This window comes from Galeopterus variegatus, unplaced genomic scaffold (genome assembly GCF_000696425.1).
Source record: "Galeopterus variegatus unplaced genomic scaffold, G_variegatus-3.0.2 Scaffold77, whole genome shotgun sequence".
In the NCBI taxonomy this organism is placed as follows: Eukaryota; Metazoa; Chordata; class Mammalia; order Dermoptera; family Cynocephalidae; genus Galeopterus; species Galeopterus variegatus.
The window spans coordinates 57284-72803 of NW_007726188.1; the positions used below are offsets into that span (position 1 = coordinate 57284).

Consider the following 15520-nt stretch of genomic DNA (forward strand, 5'->3'; position numbering starts at 1 on the left):
GCTCCCCCACCCTGTCCTCTCTATATAAGCTCCTGTCCCCTCGCAATAAACAGAGTTCCGGCTTTGACCACTCTCCTGGCTCGGTGGTGTTCTTTCTCGGCCCCCGGGGAGGAAGGTCCTGGGGGGAAGGGCCGTGCCAGCGACACTCATCATCCCGCTCAGCCCCACAAGGGACCCCCGGCTGGACCGGGGTCTCTTCCCACTCGGTTTTGTCGGCCTCTGGCTCAGGGAGGCCCGACATTCCATGGATGTATCTTTATGTTCCCTGGCACTGCATACAATTTTGTATTTGCAGAATACTCGATGGAGAGTCTTCAACAGTGGCTGTCAAACTTCAGTGCACAGAGAATAAGCCAGTATGGCTGTTGTGTAGCTTTCAGTCTCCAAAAAGGTTGAGAATTGCTGGTTATGAAGGTGCTGGATAGTGGATAACTCCCAGAAATTATCTCAAGGATTAGTACCCAAGCAAACATAGCAGTGATATCATGCCCTTGAAGACTCTTGCTAAATGAAGATTCATAATGACCACCAGACTTGCCCCTTGGAATATACCTTTACTATTGCTGTTATAAAAATGACAAACAATGGATATTTGAAATATAATTTACACTCGAGTCCCTAGGGATGTATAAATGAAATTTTTACTGTCTAATATAAACCAGCCATGCAGATTACTATAGGCCTGCAGTTCCTAGACTAGATTCATATTAACCAGCAAAAATAACCACCTAAGCAAATGAAAAATACAGGTAAGTACTGAAAATGCTTCCCTCCCCACACCTCTTTCTTTCCTTCAGGCCGCTAGCTGGGAAGTGAGACGAGGCCGGGGAAAACCCTCTTGTTATTTCCAAGGCTGGAGAGAATGTTGGGGAAACTTGTAACACAGAAACCCACCTGTCCACAGAAGGAGGTCTCCACTTTTAGAGATCCTTTCCACAGTGTTCACCAGCCTATTTGAAAGTATCCATAGAAACTGAACTTATACTTGCAAGATCTCTGAAGAGAAATTCAGTCTAGGTTACCTTTGAGTTTCTCACTGGCTGCAAAGTTCCCATGATGCATCATCATGACTAAACTTACGACACCATTCATTAATTTTGTACAACCAAATGGTATAGGAAATACCTAGAGGTTGTACTTGTATGTCTGTGACCTGCACATTAAAATGCAGAATTCTGAACAGACTACCTATCTGGTAGTCTGGAATCTTCACATGAAAAGGCAATCAAATTAACTTATTACTCCACTGCTGAAATAATGCTAAGTTAGAGATGGAAATAATTCTCTTTGGTGCTTTTTCCTCTAGTAATTAGGAAAGGGCTTTCATAGCAGCCCCAGCATAGTCAAAATTAGGACATTGCTATCATCTGCAGTATTCTGAAAAGTTTTCATGTTACCATTAGATTTAAATCTTTATACTAACATTTTGGGCCCTGTTTACAGCGGCCAGTTAGAATCTTGCTTTTAAAACCTACAGGTATAGCAATATCATGTTCAAATGCAAAGCCCACCTTTATGAATCAACATGTTATATCCAACTGACCATTTTCCTGCTTTGAGAATAAAAGTATCCACTTGAGAAACTACCATCCTCCATTACAGGTCTACACCTAGAGTTGGAGAATGTGGGTTAAAATCTCAACCCTGCAACTTACAAATGGCATCAAGTCAGTTAACTTCCTTGAGCCTCCGTTTCCTCATCTGTTAATCTGAACGTGTCAGACTTTTTCTTTTCTTTTTAAACAGGGTTTGTTACATGAATGAAATAAGATATACCTAATATATGAGTAACCTAGACCATGATTTGCTCAGTGAAGGCTTGGAGAATCTAAATAATGATTTCTTCAGATAAATGATTAGCTAGTTCCTGCCTCTGCATCCAGAGGGGAGAGAGGATGATAAGGGAGGTTGAGAAACATGTATTCAGCACTTGGAGCCATGGTCATGCCACGTTCAAGGCAGCACAGTAGAGCAAAGGCCACAGAACTAGGAAGATTTTCTGACAACTCTACACTGGTATCTTGCCCATGTTACTGTGTCACCTTTGACACAGGGCCCTGCTGCTGGCTGCCTTACCGTCATAATGAGCTTCTCCACGCAGTCAGGTGCCACACTGTGGAGGTGGGTGAGGTGCAGCTGGAGGTGGATCTTGTTGTTGAGCATGTCCTGGCACAGAGGGCAGCGAAGCATGGGCTGGACTGAGTGCTGTGTCATGGCGTGCACCCGGAGCCGGTTAACATCGGCGTTGCTGTACTTGCAGTAGGGACACTGGTACATCTGCAGGGAACACACCCACCGTGCTGGCTGAATCTTCAGTGTCCACCAGCAACTGTCTGCCCCAGCCGGCCCACCTGAAAGATCATTCCCCACCCATATCTAAAACGACCCCCCCACCCCCACCCCACCAGCAGAGCCCCTTCCATTCTCACCTGCTCTGGTTTGATCTCCTCAGATGTCTTTGGTCGCTTCGAAGAGAGAGGAGACTCTGAGCTACCTGGGAAGGAGATGCGTTTGGAGGTTGCCGGAGAATCTGTCAGCTCCTTCTCTGCTTGGCTGGACGATGCTAGAAGAAAAAGTAGAAGATGCAATACAGCAGCCAGACCAGGCCAGCTCCCAAAGGGTTTGTGTTGGGTGAAAATCAACATTCATTTATAGCACAGGATTTTCTTAAACCACCAAAATTCAAGAAGGATGAACATCCGGACTGACTTATCAAGCATGCTGGAAAAGCAGCAAGTGTTTCTTTTCCCTCCATGAATTTGTCACTACTTTAACAACTGCACATTAGGAAAAGAAGGTAAAGAAATGGAATAAAAGGCTCTGCAGTTGGACTGAGCTCCTGTCATTCTGCTCTCACCTCCCCTAATCTAGACACGATCTGCTGGCGTGTGGGGGCAGAAGGGCAGAAGGTGGGTGGCAAAGTCTCACCAAGTGCTTTGCCAACCTGAGTACTACACACACTGTGCTTCAAAGTCATAAGAAACTATGTGCTCCCAACTTCACTGTCCCATTTCTTGGAAAGAGAACACAGCACATCACGGGCAACATGAGAAATGTGACCTGAGAAAGGTTCACATGGATATCTGCATACCAACATGTGTGAAAACACCAAGTTTGGGTTCAGCAGTTTGCTTTCAGGGAAGAAATTAGTGAAGAGTGGAACTAGGCAGAGCATGAGCCCAAGTTATAATCTAGCCAATGCTCCAGACATGAGAGTTTATTCTGAGCGAGTGGTAAGAAGAAAGTTTCCTATCTGCTGGCCCAGACCATGCCTCTGCACCCTTCTTGCTTATGCCACCAAAACAACAGCAACAGAAACTAATCAACGAGGGGAGGCACGCGAGGCTTGAGCAGCAAATACGGGCATGGAAGTGCTGGTGGAAAGGTTCTCTGAAGCATGGAAAGAGACCTGGAAGACTTTGATGAGAAAACAGCTAGGCTGAGGGGTTAATCTGGAGAAGCAGGGCCCCTCCAGTGTAAACACAAATTCCAACACGGTTGGATTGGTCATTCCAATGAGAGGGCTGGCTGGCTCTTTCACTTATTCCGAATTTGGGACTCCATGTTTCAGAATTTTGCTTAAAGCAATAAGAAAAAAAAAAAAAATCCCCAAAATGGTAGTGAGAAAATATACCTACTGTCCTCATCAAAAGATAATGTGACTCGGCATTTTGGTCACTGGTTTAGAAAGCTTAATTTTTACTTCTTGGTAAAACTGTTTTCTGTCTTACCCATCTAGCATATATTTTCACTTTATGCTCAGCTTTGAACTTTGTTCTGATGTGGACATCAAGATGCTGTCATTACAGATGTGTACTTTAATAAATAATTTTAGAAAATCAATTTTATTCATTAAACTCATAAGGCCACAAAATAATTTTGAAAAAAAAACCCTGCTAAATGCAGAAAATATTCCAGGAAGTTGGTGCTCTTCCCAGAATGCACATCTTGCGACCTTTCACCCCAGTATCTTGGTAACCTGGTCTACATAAGTTTGTAGGACATCTATTATTTAAAAAGTACAAGGACAAGCATATTACACACAGACCCCTCCTTCTCCCCACACACACATTCATAACAGTACTTTAATCTGTCTCGAATCGACTTCAAACCCATTTTGCTCTTAATGGGAGTTATTCATTTTCACTTGAAAGGTAATACATGACGGCTGGATATTTAATGTGATGGACTGGCTGCCAATTAACTAGGTGCTGTAACATTCTAGACCAGTTCCCCCATGGCCCACTTCCCATCTCCTGGCCCCCTTCAGACCTGATCCCACAGACCCTTGAATCGCAAGCTTCAGACCTTGCAGTGGGATGGGCCTGGCCCAAACACTCCCACAATTGGAGTCTTTAATTAATGTTTCAGGGACTTAACTTCCCTGTGGTCCCAGAAGGTACCTTATTCTCCATCATTTTCATTTTTGTCTAGTGGTTTCCTACTGTACAGTAACTCTTCAATGCAAGCTGAAGATGGGGAGGAGGGGGTGGAGGCATCAAATAATACTTTAGATGCTTACTGGTTACAGCCATCCCTCATCTTTCCGATTTCCACCCCCAACTCGTAGACATTAAGTCAGGCTCAGTGTCACAGTTAGGAAAGAGCCGCTATCTGCTCCTTCTTGCAGTCGAGACAAACCAAGACAGAGACTCTATTCCAAACACCCATCTGTTTGTCTGACCTAAAACAGCACCTGTCTTGAAAATGACCTCGATCTGCCTGCCACCCCCCACCCTCGATTGTGCAGTTGCTCAGCAGTGAGAATGAATGGGCACTGAGGCTGTGCCCACCCAGCTCATCTCGCTCTCTCGGAGCTGAAAAGCGAGCACAGTAACCCCATGTGGCATTAGTTTCCTCGCAGGACCAAAGAGTCCGTCCTCTTCCTTCAATGCTGAACACATGACGAACTGTGGCGAGGTTGCAGAGGTGAGAGTTCTGGTTTCAGAAGCCACTATTCTTTCCCCCTGCATGGAGAGGGGAACTTTTATTACCTTTTTTTTCAAACTCAAACTGCTCTGGAATTCTAAAGCTTCTTTTGTGAGCTTGAGCTAAGGAGCCATTATAAAGTGTTTTAAAAAATAAACGCAGCACTTGCTAACTCTTCTTTCTTCTCAGTAACACAACAGCTCTGCTATCATGTGAAACGTTACATCCACTGGTGCACAAACTTTGGGGTCCATCTCCCTTCTACCCAGGACAACCTGCATCTTTATTAGATAAAATATGTCTAGAAGTGGACGTTAACCACCTGCAGCTCATTAGCTCTTTGTATGAAGATAATGCAACGCCATTCTCATAACAGATCCCATAAACACCCAGTTACAGTCTCATTGTGCTCCCCTGGGTAAAGTGGGGACTGCTCCTAAGAGTTAAGTTAACTATGGCTGACATGGGGCCTTCCCTAGCTTGACCTCAGACCTTAAAACATCAATCCCTGTCAAGACATCGTACCAGTCTTTATACAGTTTCTGTAGATGGGCAAAGAACTGTGCAAGTTCCCCATCGACATGCTAGATGAGTGTTTATTACAGGCCACACACAATCAGAGGTTCTTTCAAGCTTCTTCTTTCCGGACAACTTCAAAAGGGCCAGAGTCTCAAAATCAATTTCTACTTCAATTCTGTCACTAGCATACATTGGGGGCATAAGTAAATGAGGTTGTATGAATATGAAGAAAGAAATGACTGTGGTTTTCTGCTGTGAAGACTTTTCTTAATTTTAAACTCTAAGAGAGATGTCACAATATAGAAAACATTATTTAAAAAATCAATTACTGGTCACTCTAAGCCTGCTATGATGTCAGATTAGTGAAATGGAAATAAGATGTGCTCCAGAGACAAAACATAGTTTAAACGATCAGTGCCTGGAACCTCTGGTTTATACAGGCAGCAACTACAACAAAAAAATCAAACAACTCGGAGTGTTACTACCTGTACTGGTTTTTACAATAATGACAAAATGAATTACAAACAATCTAGACATCTTAAAACTGGGCACAGTATAAGTAAGTAATGGCACAGCCATTCTAATAAGTATTAGAAGACATTGAAAATGATAGATATGAAACAATATGGAAAAATCATTGGGAATGTAAATTTTTAAAAAATAAGATAAAACGTGTATATTCCCTGTTACAGCTTGTAAAAAAAACAGATTATTAAAAAAAGACTAGAAGAAAATGTATTTAGGTGATGGTATCATGGGCCATTTTCTAAATTTGTCATGTAGTTATATTATTATTAATATTCTAATTAAATGGTTTAGCATTTAAATTCAACTGACCATGAAAAAGTCGATACTTGGATCCATACTGTGCAAAAACATCGGGTGGTATTTTTCCTTTGCCGGTTAAAGCAGTTTTTTCTCATTTTGGCAGTTATGTCATATGAAAATATGTGTTAAATCTCAACGAATCTTCCATAGGCAACATGCTGGGCTCCTGGCATTTCTAAGGGGATAAAAATGTGGCAAGGAATCATGTGAGTGAAAGTGCTACAGACTACAGACTCTATAAAGCTGGGTAAATGGGATGTTGTGATAACAGAATGCAGGGTCAAAACCCTACTGAAACTTAGCAGGACGTGAGCTGTGGATTCCTCGCCATGCAAACTTTCTACGGAAGGAAAAAGCACTTGCCCAGCTTGACAGGAGGTATGACTGTCCTACTCAACTTGCTGAAGAGGCAAAGGAAAGACGGGCATGTCCCTATTACAGAATTCAGAAAATTTGAAGTTGGCTTTCTGGGTAGAGATCTACCATTTCCCCTTAAACTGTGATAGGCTGGCCCCTAAAACTGACAAGGACAAACACTGAGTGAGGCAGACCTGATTCATGATTCTCCATTTTCTTCTCTTAGCTTCCTCTACACTCTAGGCAAAAGAATTTCATTTCAGGGGGAAACATAGTTTCCAAAGCACAGCTTCCTTAGGGGGAAAAATGACTTATGCATGGAGCCATCAACTTCCAGATATCCTTTGACTTTATCATATTTGTTTGGGAAGTGTTTGCCCTCAAAGTAATTAGTTAAAAAGTTACCCCTCTTTGCATAGTAATTAGAGGGAGTACAGAAGAGGGTCAATCTGAGCTCACGCAAGTTTTGTTTGCACTTTTCAAGAAATGGTTTGTATTATGTTCTAAGCATACAGAATAACTAAAACAAGGTTAGCAAAAACTTAAAATTTTTAAAAACTTATAAATGTAGGAAGTGACTTTATAGGTAAGAAAAGTGTCACTCAGAGGGCTTATAAAGTGGTCAACTATGGTAAAAACGTAGCCTTTAAACATTCACAGTCTCCTGGAACTTCACCTGATAAATAAAACCACTGCTCCTAGAACAAATTCTCACTCAATCCCAATCTTCACTAACAAATTCCAAAACTGAGTCACTGAAATTCTGGCCACAGAAAACTTAAGAGTTGTACTTGCAATACCAGTGAACTTAATGACAACACATACCTCATTACTCATCTAATGACATGGGCTGTACAACTCTGAAGCCAGGTAAGGCACAGAGCTGCTGCCTCATGAAAAAGAAGTCTGAAGAAAAATTGGAAATGAAGTAAAAACTGAACCTGAATGTACCCAACTTCCAACCTTCTCTTAGTCATTAGCCAAGACATCCACTTGTCCTCCAAGAAAACCAAAGTACTAGAAGAATTAGATTCTATGTTTCCTGAGCACAATTCATCTTCTCATCACTCAACACACCAGTGGGGCTGGTGGTATGGTGGCCATTCTACGCTGCAGGCCAGCCTCTCTCTGACCGGAGATCTCCTCCCAGGGGAGTTCCTGGGCAGGAGCTGAACTGTCCACATTGCTGGGAAGTTTCTTCTGCATTTCCTATGTTCGTGGTAGAGTGGCACTTCAAGGTGGTATTCACCAAAGTGCTGATCTTCTTCCTTTTGGAGGTCCTGAGGTGAGCCTGCTGAGGGCTTGGGATGCTGCCTGACATTTGATCCTTGTGGGGAGTCCAAAGGTAGCCGCCACCCCCACTTCTCAAACATCAGACTCTTAGCTAAAGTACCACTGACAGCCCCTCCATCTAAACTTCCATCTCCCAAACCAGCAACATAATGGAGGAGCCAATTAAATGATTATTAATTCATGCTACTTTCCGTAAGCCAGAGGTTCTCACCGCCTTGCATTCCGTAAACCAGCTTGCCACCTGCCCCAGAAATTTACAGCAATCTTTTATCTATCTCCATTGACTAAGGAAAAAAAAATTTCACACAACTCCACACTCAATGTTTGAGCTGGGATAAGTACCCAGCACACTAGACATAGACGCTTCGCCAGATCTTGAAATGGTCATTCAGTTCGTAATTATAATTAAATGAAAGGTGCAGTGTGCTCTTTCCTTAGCCTTTCTCTCTCAGCTTCTCAGACACCTCATCCTCCTCCCTCTAGACAGCAGAAATGCTATATTTCCAGAAGGTAGTCTGTGCTCTGGACTTTGCGATCTTCATACTGTTGTTGGAAGTGGAGCTGCTCCTGGCATGTGTCTGCGGTGCCTTCCCAGGGGACAGGCTGGGCTTCTTACTCATCTCCTACAGAGCTACTGCATTTGATAAGCAGCCAGGGATCTAGCTCAACTCTCTTCCTCCCCTGATGCAGAGAACAAGAGTTCCTTTAAAGAGTCTGCTTTGCTGCCAACTTGGTCTTTAAACATGCATGGTCTCATTCTGTCTCCAACCAAGCATTTAAAGATGTTTCATAGAGGAATTGGGGGGAACTGGTGTGAAGCAGAGGCATGCACGTGTCACCCGGCAGGGTGGTCTTCATGCCACGGCTAAAAAGAAGTTGGGCTTCTCTCTCCCTGCCCAAAGGTGCAGAATCTGTCTCAAAGTCCAGCCTAGTGAGGTTAAGAACCTTCTATTCAAAACACAGTCCCAGCCTCAGGATCTGCGAGCTATGTTGCTCCTGTACATCTCTAGAAAGCATTTTAGAGACGTTCAACTACCTATCCCAAAAGTAGAAGAATATGCCTACATAGGTATGGTAAGACATATAGGTCTCATCAACTTATCAGACTATTTCTAAAAAGGATTTCAAAGAAAAATTTTCTTTGAGTTATACTACAGATGGGTGTAATTGTTACCAAGGGAAAGACTTTTTTCCTCCAACTCAAGCATGAACTTGATAGTTCAGCACTTTGGAAATCCAGCAGCTCATAGGTGTTATTATTATTTTAATTTTTATTTGGAAATACAGTCAGCACTCCACATCCTTGGATTCTGCATCCATGGGTTCCCCATCATCAGGTTCAACCAACTGTGGTTTGAAAATACAGTATCCGTGGTATGTGGAACCCACGGATACGACTTTTCCTATCCAGGTTCCATAGGGCCGACTGTAGGGGCAGTGTCCTGCAACCAATCCCCCATGGATATGGAGGGGTGACTAATTATAGCTTCACAAGAAGTTGTAAGAATAGAACAGAGAGGGGACCATGTACCTTTCACCCAGGTGTTACTTATTAACCAGTTCAGATAAAGACTTCCAGGTCTTCGACCACTCTTCATTGTGACCCTGCCTCTCTGATCATCCCTCCTTTCCACCCCCAATCCTGCTATCCATGATTACATCTGCCAAGACTCAAGCCCTGTGCTTCTGCCAGGCACCGCCCCTGGCTTTTAGGAAAGCTCAGTATCCCTGAGCAGAGGTTCAGGACTTTCTGTCCAGTTAAAAAAGAAATAGGTCTCAAAACCTCATGTTTGTCACTGAGATCACAGCCCCAAGGTTCCCAAACTCCAGAGTGTGTCAGAATTCCCTGGAGGGCTCATTAAAACACAGGTCACAGGTCGCAGGCCCCAGACCCCAGAGTTTCTGATTCAGTAGCTCTGAGTCAGAGAATTTGCATTCCCAGTATGTTCCCAGGTAAGGCTGATGGTCCAGGGACCATGCTTTGGAAACAGCTGTCAGAGCCAAAGCTTTCTGTAACCGGTACAAGCCATATCGCTTTGTGGTTAAACTAGAATTAAATAACCAGGCCCAGCATGCATGGGCAGATCTGCCAGTCCACTTTCAAATGATGACACGACACTCTCATCTAAACTCAGGGACGAAAGCCAGGCCTGTTCTCAAAGCCTAGATGATTTCTCCCTCAGGCCAAAGGTGATGGATTAAATTTGGCTGTCCCTCAGGGAACCTGCTCACTCTAGAACAAATATAGACACATTTTCAAAGCCAGAAATTCTGAAGGAATAACCTCCATGTGTTAGCAGTGCAATCCAGAATAGTGACAGACTGCCTTATTTACAGAAGCTCACTCTTCCCACATGTCCTGGAGAACCTCTGTGAAAAGAGGGCAGATACCTGTGGTCTCTTTCCATCTGTAGAAAGAGGAAGCATCTTTTCAGTTCTGGCCTCCCTGGTCTAGGCCCCTGCAGGCCACACCAGCCTAACTCCCCCTTTGCTTTAGCCCTGGAAGCATGCCTAGATCCACATTAGACCCCATGTGCACAAGTCAGCAACTGGGAGCGGGGGTTCAGGCACCAGACTGTGGTGCCTCTGCTTTCCCAATAAGCAGCCTGTCCGGTACAGGGGTGGGCCCATGCTGATGGTGGATGCTGCCGCTTGCTCTACATATTTGGGGAGAGAATAGTGCTAAGCTCTACATCAGAGGCATCCATCTGTTGCACTAATTCCTTGTTGAAATGTGCATAAGGCTGCTTTAACTACACTGATTTGAGTTCCCAAAACGCCAACCCGCATTTCAAAGACACCCTGCTCCCTCTGTGTCAGGTTTGTGAATGAGCACCAGCACAGCCCCCACCTCGTTTAGGCCAACATCAGCCGTTGGTCTATTTAATAACTGCTGGACATTGAGCTGCCACCATGGGCCTCACTCACGCCAATAGTTGGAGACCTAATAAATATTCCTGATTCCTGACTTTGAAGTATCAAATCAGCCTGCTCACCTTCAACCTCTTGTCAGTTCCTCCAAAATATCCCATCTTCCCCTGGCATAGCCTCCTGAGCTGTGCACAGATGCAATCTGCAGCTGTGGCCCCAGAGTCCCGTAAGGAGCAATGGCCACAGTCAGGGAACACATTGGGGTCTGCACTTACCATACTGCCCCCTGGTTTTATTTCAGGACTGTGATGACCGTGGACTTGCAGACAACTAGAGCGGGAAGGAGCCTTGGAGAACCCTTGGGCTGACAGAGGAAAAAGCCCAGAGGTATGAGACTAAGTCTAAACCAGTGGTAACACGAGTCTTTCCAGGTCCAGGCCAAAGCTGTTTAACTTAAACTCATTCAGTCCCCATCAAATCAAACATTAATTAGTCTCTGAGCCCCAACACAGCGTAGATCTCCCAGAGATCGGAATATAACAATGCTCTCAGTTTTTGCTCCATTCCAAACCTATCTTCCTAAGATACTTACTATATTTTAAGAGTAAAACGGAACTTGTGAAAATAAACACATAGAATTTTGGTGCATATCCAGCATGATGACAGACACAAAGAGCTGCTGCTGAACACAACCTCTCCGTGCCCTTAAAAATCAACCTTCCCCGTGATCCGACAACAAGGGTTTCTTTTTGCTAGTCCAGGTTCAACAGGAGTGTGTGAGAGTGTGCACTTCTAACTCAGGCCCCTGTGAGGCTGGAAGTGAGTATGATTCTCCACTTTCCCCTGCGGGTTTAAAGCACCAAGAAGACTGGAAACATCTTCTCTTGGTACTTTGTACAGCACAGAGATAGAGAAACCCTGCACCGAGTGATATTTACATCAACGCTTCTCTGTCTTGAGTCCCCACACTCAACTTGCTCACATCTCAGGCCCAGATAAGTGATCTGTGTGCAGGGTGTGGGGAGGCGGTTCCAGAGCCCTGAGGGAGTCCTCAGGACCTGATGTTTCTCATGTTTTCCTGTGGCCTAGTTCTCTTTACTGGAAGGCATCAGTCCCCCTTGCTGAGTCGTCAAGCACAGCAGTTTGCAGCGCTGGCCACACCCTGGTTCAGATCCTGACTGTGTGACCTCGCGCATGTTATTTTACTACAGTGAGCTTTCAGTTTCCTCACCAGTCAGTGGGATAACAGCATCTTCTCACAGGGTTTCTGTGAGGCTCAAAAGAGATCAGGAGTAGGAAGCACATGGCAGAAGCTCAAACATTTGTCGCTATGGTTTCGGTTTTAGAAGTATCTGGGAAATAACATGGGTCCATGGGGGGCCATATAACCACAGAGTGAGGGGACAGGCCTGGTTTTTAGGACAAGCACATACACCCTACATTTGCCTTTTCTGTATGTCAACATGCAACAATCCTACTGACCCACAGGTTTGATATCTGTAAAGCAGAAAGTAGAATGACTCGGACTTGGAAGTATTTATATCATGCTATCTTACGAGTTGACCGTTAATGAAACACCCAACAGTATTAAGCACTTGCCAGGTGCTGAGGATTCCTATAATCAACGTATGACGCATAGCTCCTGACCATAAACAGCTGACAATTCTGTTTAACAATGAGAGAGACAGAAGATTTTCAAGTTCTCCTCCCGTCTTCATACAATAAGAGAAAGTGATTGTGCTGTATGTCCTTTAGCTTTGTAAAGTGGGGAGTGTATCTCTGACCCAGAAAGCATATTGTGGTTTGATTACAAATCTGATACCCACGAGTTCCCAATCTATGGGTCTTAGTTCTCTAGCCCGCAAATTAAAGACAAATATGAGAGCCTAACAAATATGGTGCACTGATAGCCCCGTGAGTAAGGCACCATGGTATTTTTTTAAAATCATGATCATGATTCTAACAACAGAAGTGCTTCCCCATCAGCACAAAGGCTAAAATTTGAACAAAGCATGGAGATTAACATGGCTACTTTGTAAGAATAATATGCAAATCTATAAGATATTTTCTATGGTGATGAACAATGAGTTGCTCCTTAATCTACATTTTCACTGTCCTTTATCTATACTTTGATGATAATTCTCATTACACTGTGCAATTATGTGATTACATATGACACCTCTTCTAGAAAGCAAATGCCTTACCTTTTTTGCATGTCCTGCACCACCCTTAGATGTCTACACAAAAAATATGTGCCCAATTAATATGGTCCTTATCTCTCTTATGACTTACGATGTAAATTCTCAAAGCCAAAACCTTTAAGTTGCTGGAATGCAGGCAAGTCCAGATATATACCACACCCTATATCTATTTTTGTTTCCCCACATAAAAATAGTTCATGGTTTGTTTTCAATTGTGAGACAGAATTCTGCCTGCAGTGACTTTAAGCAGCCAAGTTATACTGAAAGTGGCCTGGAAAAAAGAAGGTGGGGAGCAGGAGGAGGGGGAACAGTGAACTCTGCAAAAGCTGACATAGCTGCAAAACCCCATCTGTGTGTGAAAATGTAAAATCAAAAATGGTTCCCATCGGCAGGCACGTGGGCCTAGGCCTCGGCACACCCTCTCAGGCGCCCTACCTGTGAAGGCAAATCCGCTTTTGGGTGAGGTGGAGAAATGCAGCCAAGTGCCAGAGGGATACAGAGCTAGGCCCAAATGATTTTTATAGAGGTGTGGTGGTGGTAAATGGCCACTCAAAGGCACCCACGAGAGCCTCCGAGGACTCCCCCACTGACGTCCTCACCATACTGGCTCTGACAACTTGTGATCGGCCCCAGTACCACAGAACCAGGTAAGAGCACTGGTGCTCTGACACTCCAACAAGAAAAGTGGGCTTCATGCTGCTCGACCTCCATGGAGAAGGCCTATTTGAACCCTTTATCCAAGCTCCTGATCTATGCTGTAGAAACTAGACACAGACTGGGGAGGTCTTTGACAGTTCCCAATATTCTGACCTTAGTAATTAACATTCTCCAAGATTCTCTACTACAGTATAACTGTCCCTCCTCCAATTATATTTTTATGGAGTTCCAGAACTGCAAGAGCCCATTCAGTCCAACCTGCCATTTACAGATATGGAAACTGAGGTCCAGAAACCTAAGGTCATGCAGGTAATCTTGAACCCAGGGCTTCTGACTCTTACTAGTCCAGTGCTTTTTCCTAACGTTTCATCTCAGCACATACCTTCTTTCTTCTTTATGGACCCAATTAAAAGAAGAAAAAAAAGTATTCCATTCTCTGTCACAGATTACATTTCAGGCACTAAGTTCCCCATACAAAGCCATCTCTATTTATACAAAGCTGTAAACAATAGAGAGAATGGGGGGAGGGCTGGTAATAGATTTCCACCAGGATGTGCCTGACCTGCTTTTTTTCAACCTCAGTAATTAGAAAGGCAGTGGGTCTGTAGGAATTATTCATATGCAGCAAGAGCCATACACTATACATTTATGTTAAACATGTCAAATCCGATTGAAATCATGCCTGCCAGCACCATATTCCATAAACACACTTTTCCCTAACAGTCGCCCAGACCTTGCCAGCCCATTAATACCTCATTTAATAGCAATCTTCCATAGATTCAAATCAGGGACGCTCCAATGCACTAATTGCTCTGTGTTAGGTGAGCATCATGGATTTAAAAAAATTAATAAAGTAAAATCCCTTCAGGCCATTCCTTTAGAAAAAAGAAAACACTCAAACTACAATTCTAACTCAAAATTTTACAAAAATATAAACACTGAACGTCACTTAGGGATTTTTGAAGCATTGTCATGGTGTCATGTTAAGTCCTGCTATCCCCCTCTCCTTTTATAAAGCACCAATAAAAGGAGATCATCTTGTCTCAAATTAGTTTAAGAAGACCCAGCTTGGGACTCTGTGGCTGGAACCCATAGTGGCTACAGGTTTAAGTAACCATCATGCTATGATTCTTTGTCAAGAGTTCAATATTTTCCCCTAATTATTGGTGATAAAGCATCACATTAATTATATATCAATTTATAGTAATTAATGATTGATTGGGTAATCACTGCATTATCCATTGCTCAGATGCTGACACTGGGGGCTCTTCAATCGAGAACACACGCATTCAAATCCATTCTGGTAAAAGAGAACAAGGGATCATTTTCATGTTTCAAAAGAGAAAACCACAAAGTTGGATAGTGGAAATGGCTTTGCATTAGGGAAGAGGCTTTGCTTCAAAGAACCTTCTCGCACCCTCCACCAGCCCACAAGAGTGCTTCACACCTGCCTTGACCAGATGTGACCCTCTGTTTACCCAGGTCTAGTACATGTGCCACCGCTTGCCGTCATGGAACCCTACGTGGCTGGGGCTGGTGGGGGTCACTTGTCCACATTTCACGATAAGGCACCCAAAGCTTCAAGAGGCCCAGCCGCTCTCACTCACTAGCTGGTGGCTTCCTGACTCCAAACCTGGAGAGTTTTTTCGACCTCATCCACCTGCATTCAGACCTATCACAACACTGGCTCATTACAAGTCACGTTCATGGTTGACAACCCAGTTCGTTTTGAACATACAAATGGCTGACATGTTACTGTTATTGCAACTTTAGGAGAGTGCTACTCCTCCACTTACAGCAAGATGAAACTACATCAAATGATCAGACTGAACAGCGCATTCTCAGAGCGGTGGGTCAACAAACTG

General features: G+C 43.8%; 1 protein-coding gene across 2 annotated transcripts in view; it reads right to left on the reverse strand.

The window, feature by feature from the left end:
* ZFHX3 (zinc finger homeobox 3) overlaps positions 1 to 15520 on the reverse strand; it is a 158743-nt gene that overhangs the window by 23142 nt on the left and 120081 nt on the right. For both annotated transcript variants that reach the window (XM_008578813.1, XM_008578804.1), the window contains exons 6-7: positions 2430 to 2563; positions 2077 to 2277 (exon numbers count right to left, since the gene is read on the reverse strand). In XM_008578813.1, coding sequence (XP_008577035.1) covers positions 2077 to 2277; positions 2430 to 2563 — 335 coding nt within the window. The remainder of the gene's footprint in view (positions 1 to 2076; positions 2278 to 2429; positions 2564 to 15520) is intronic.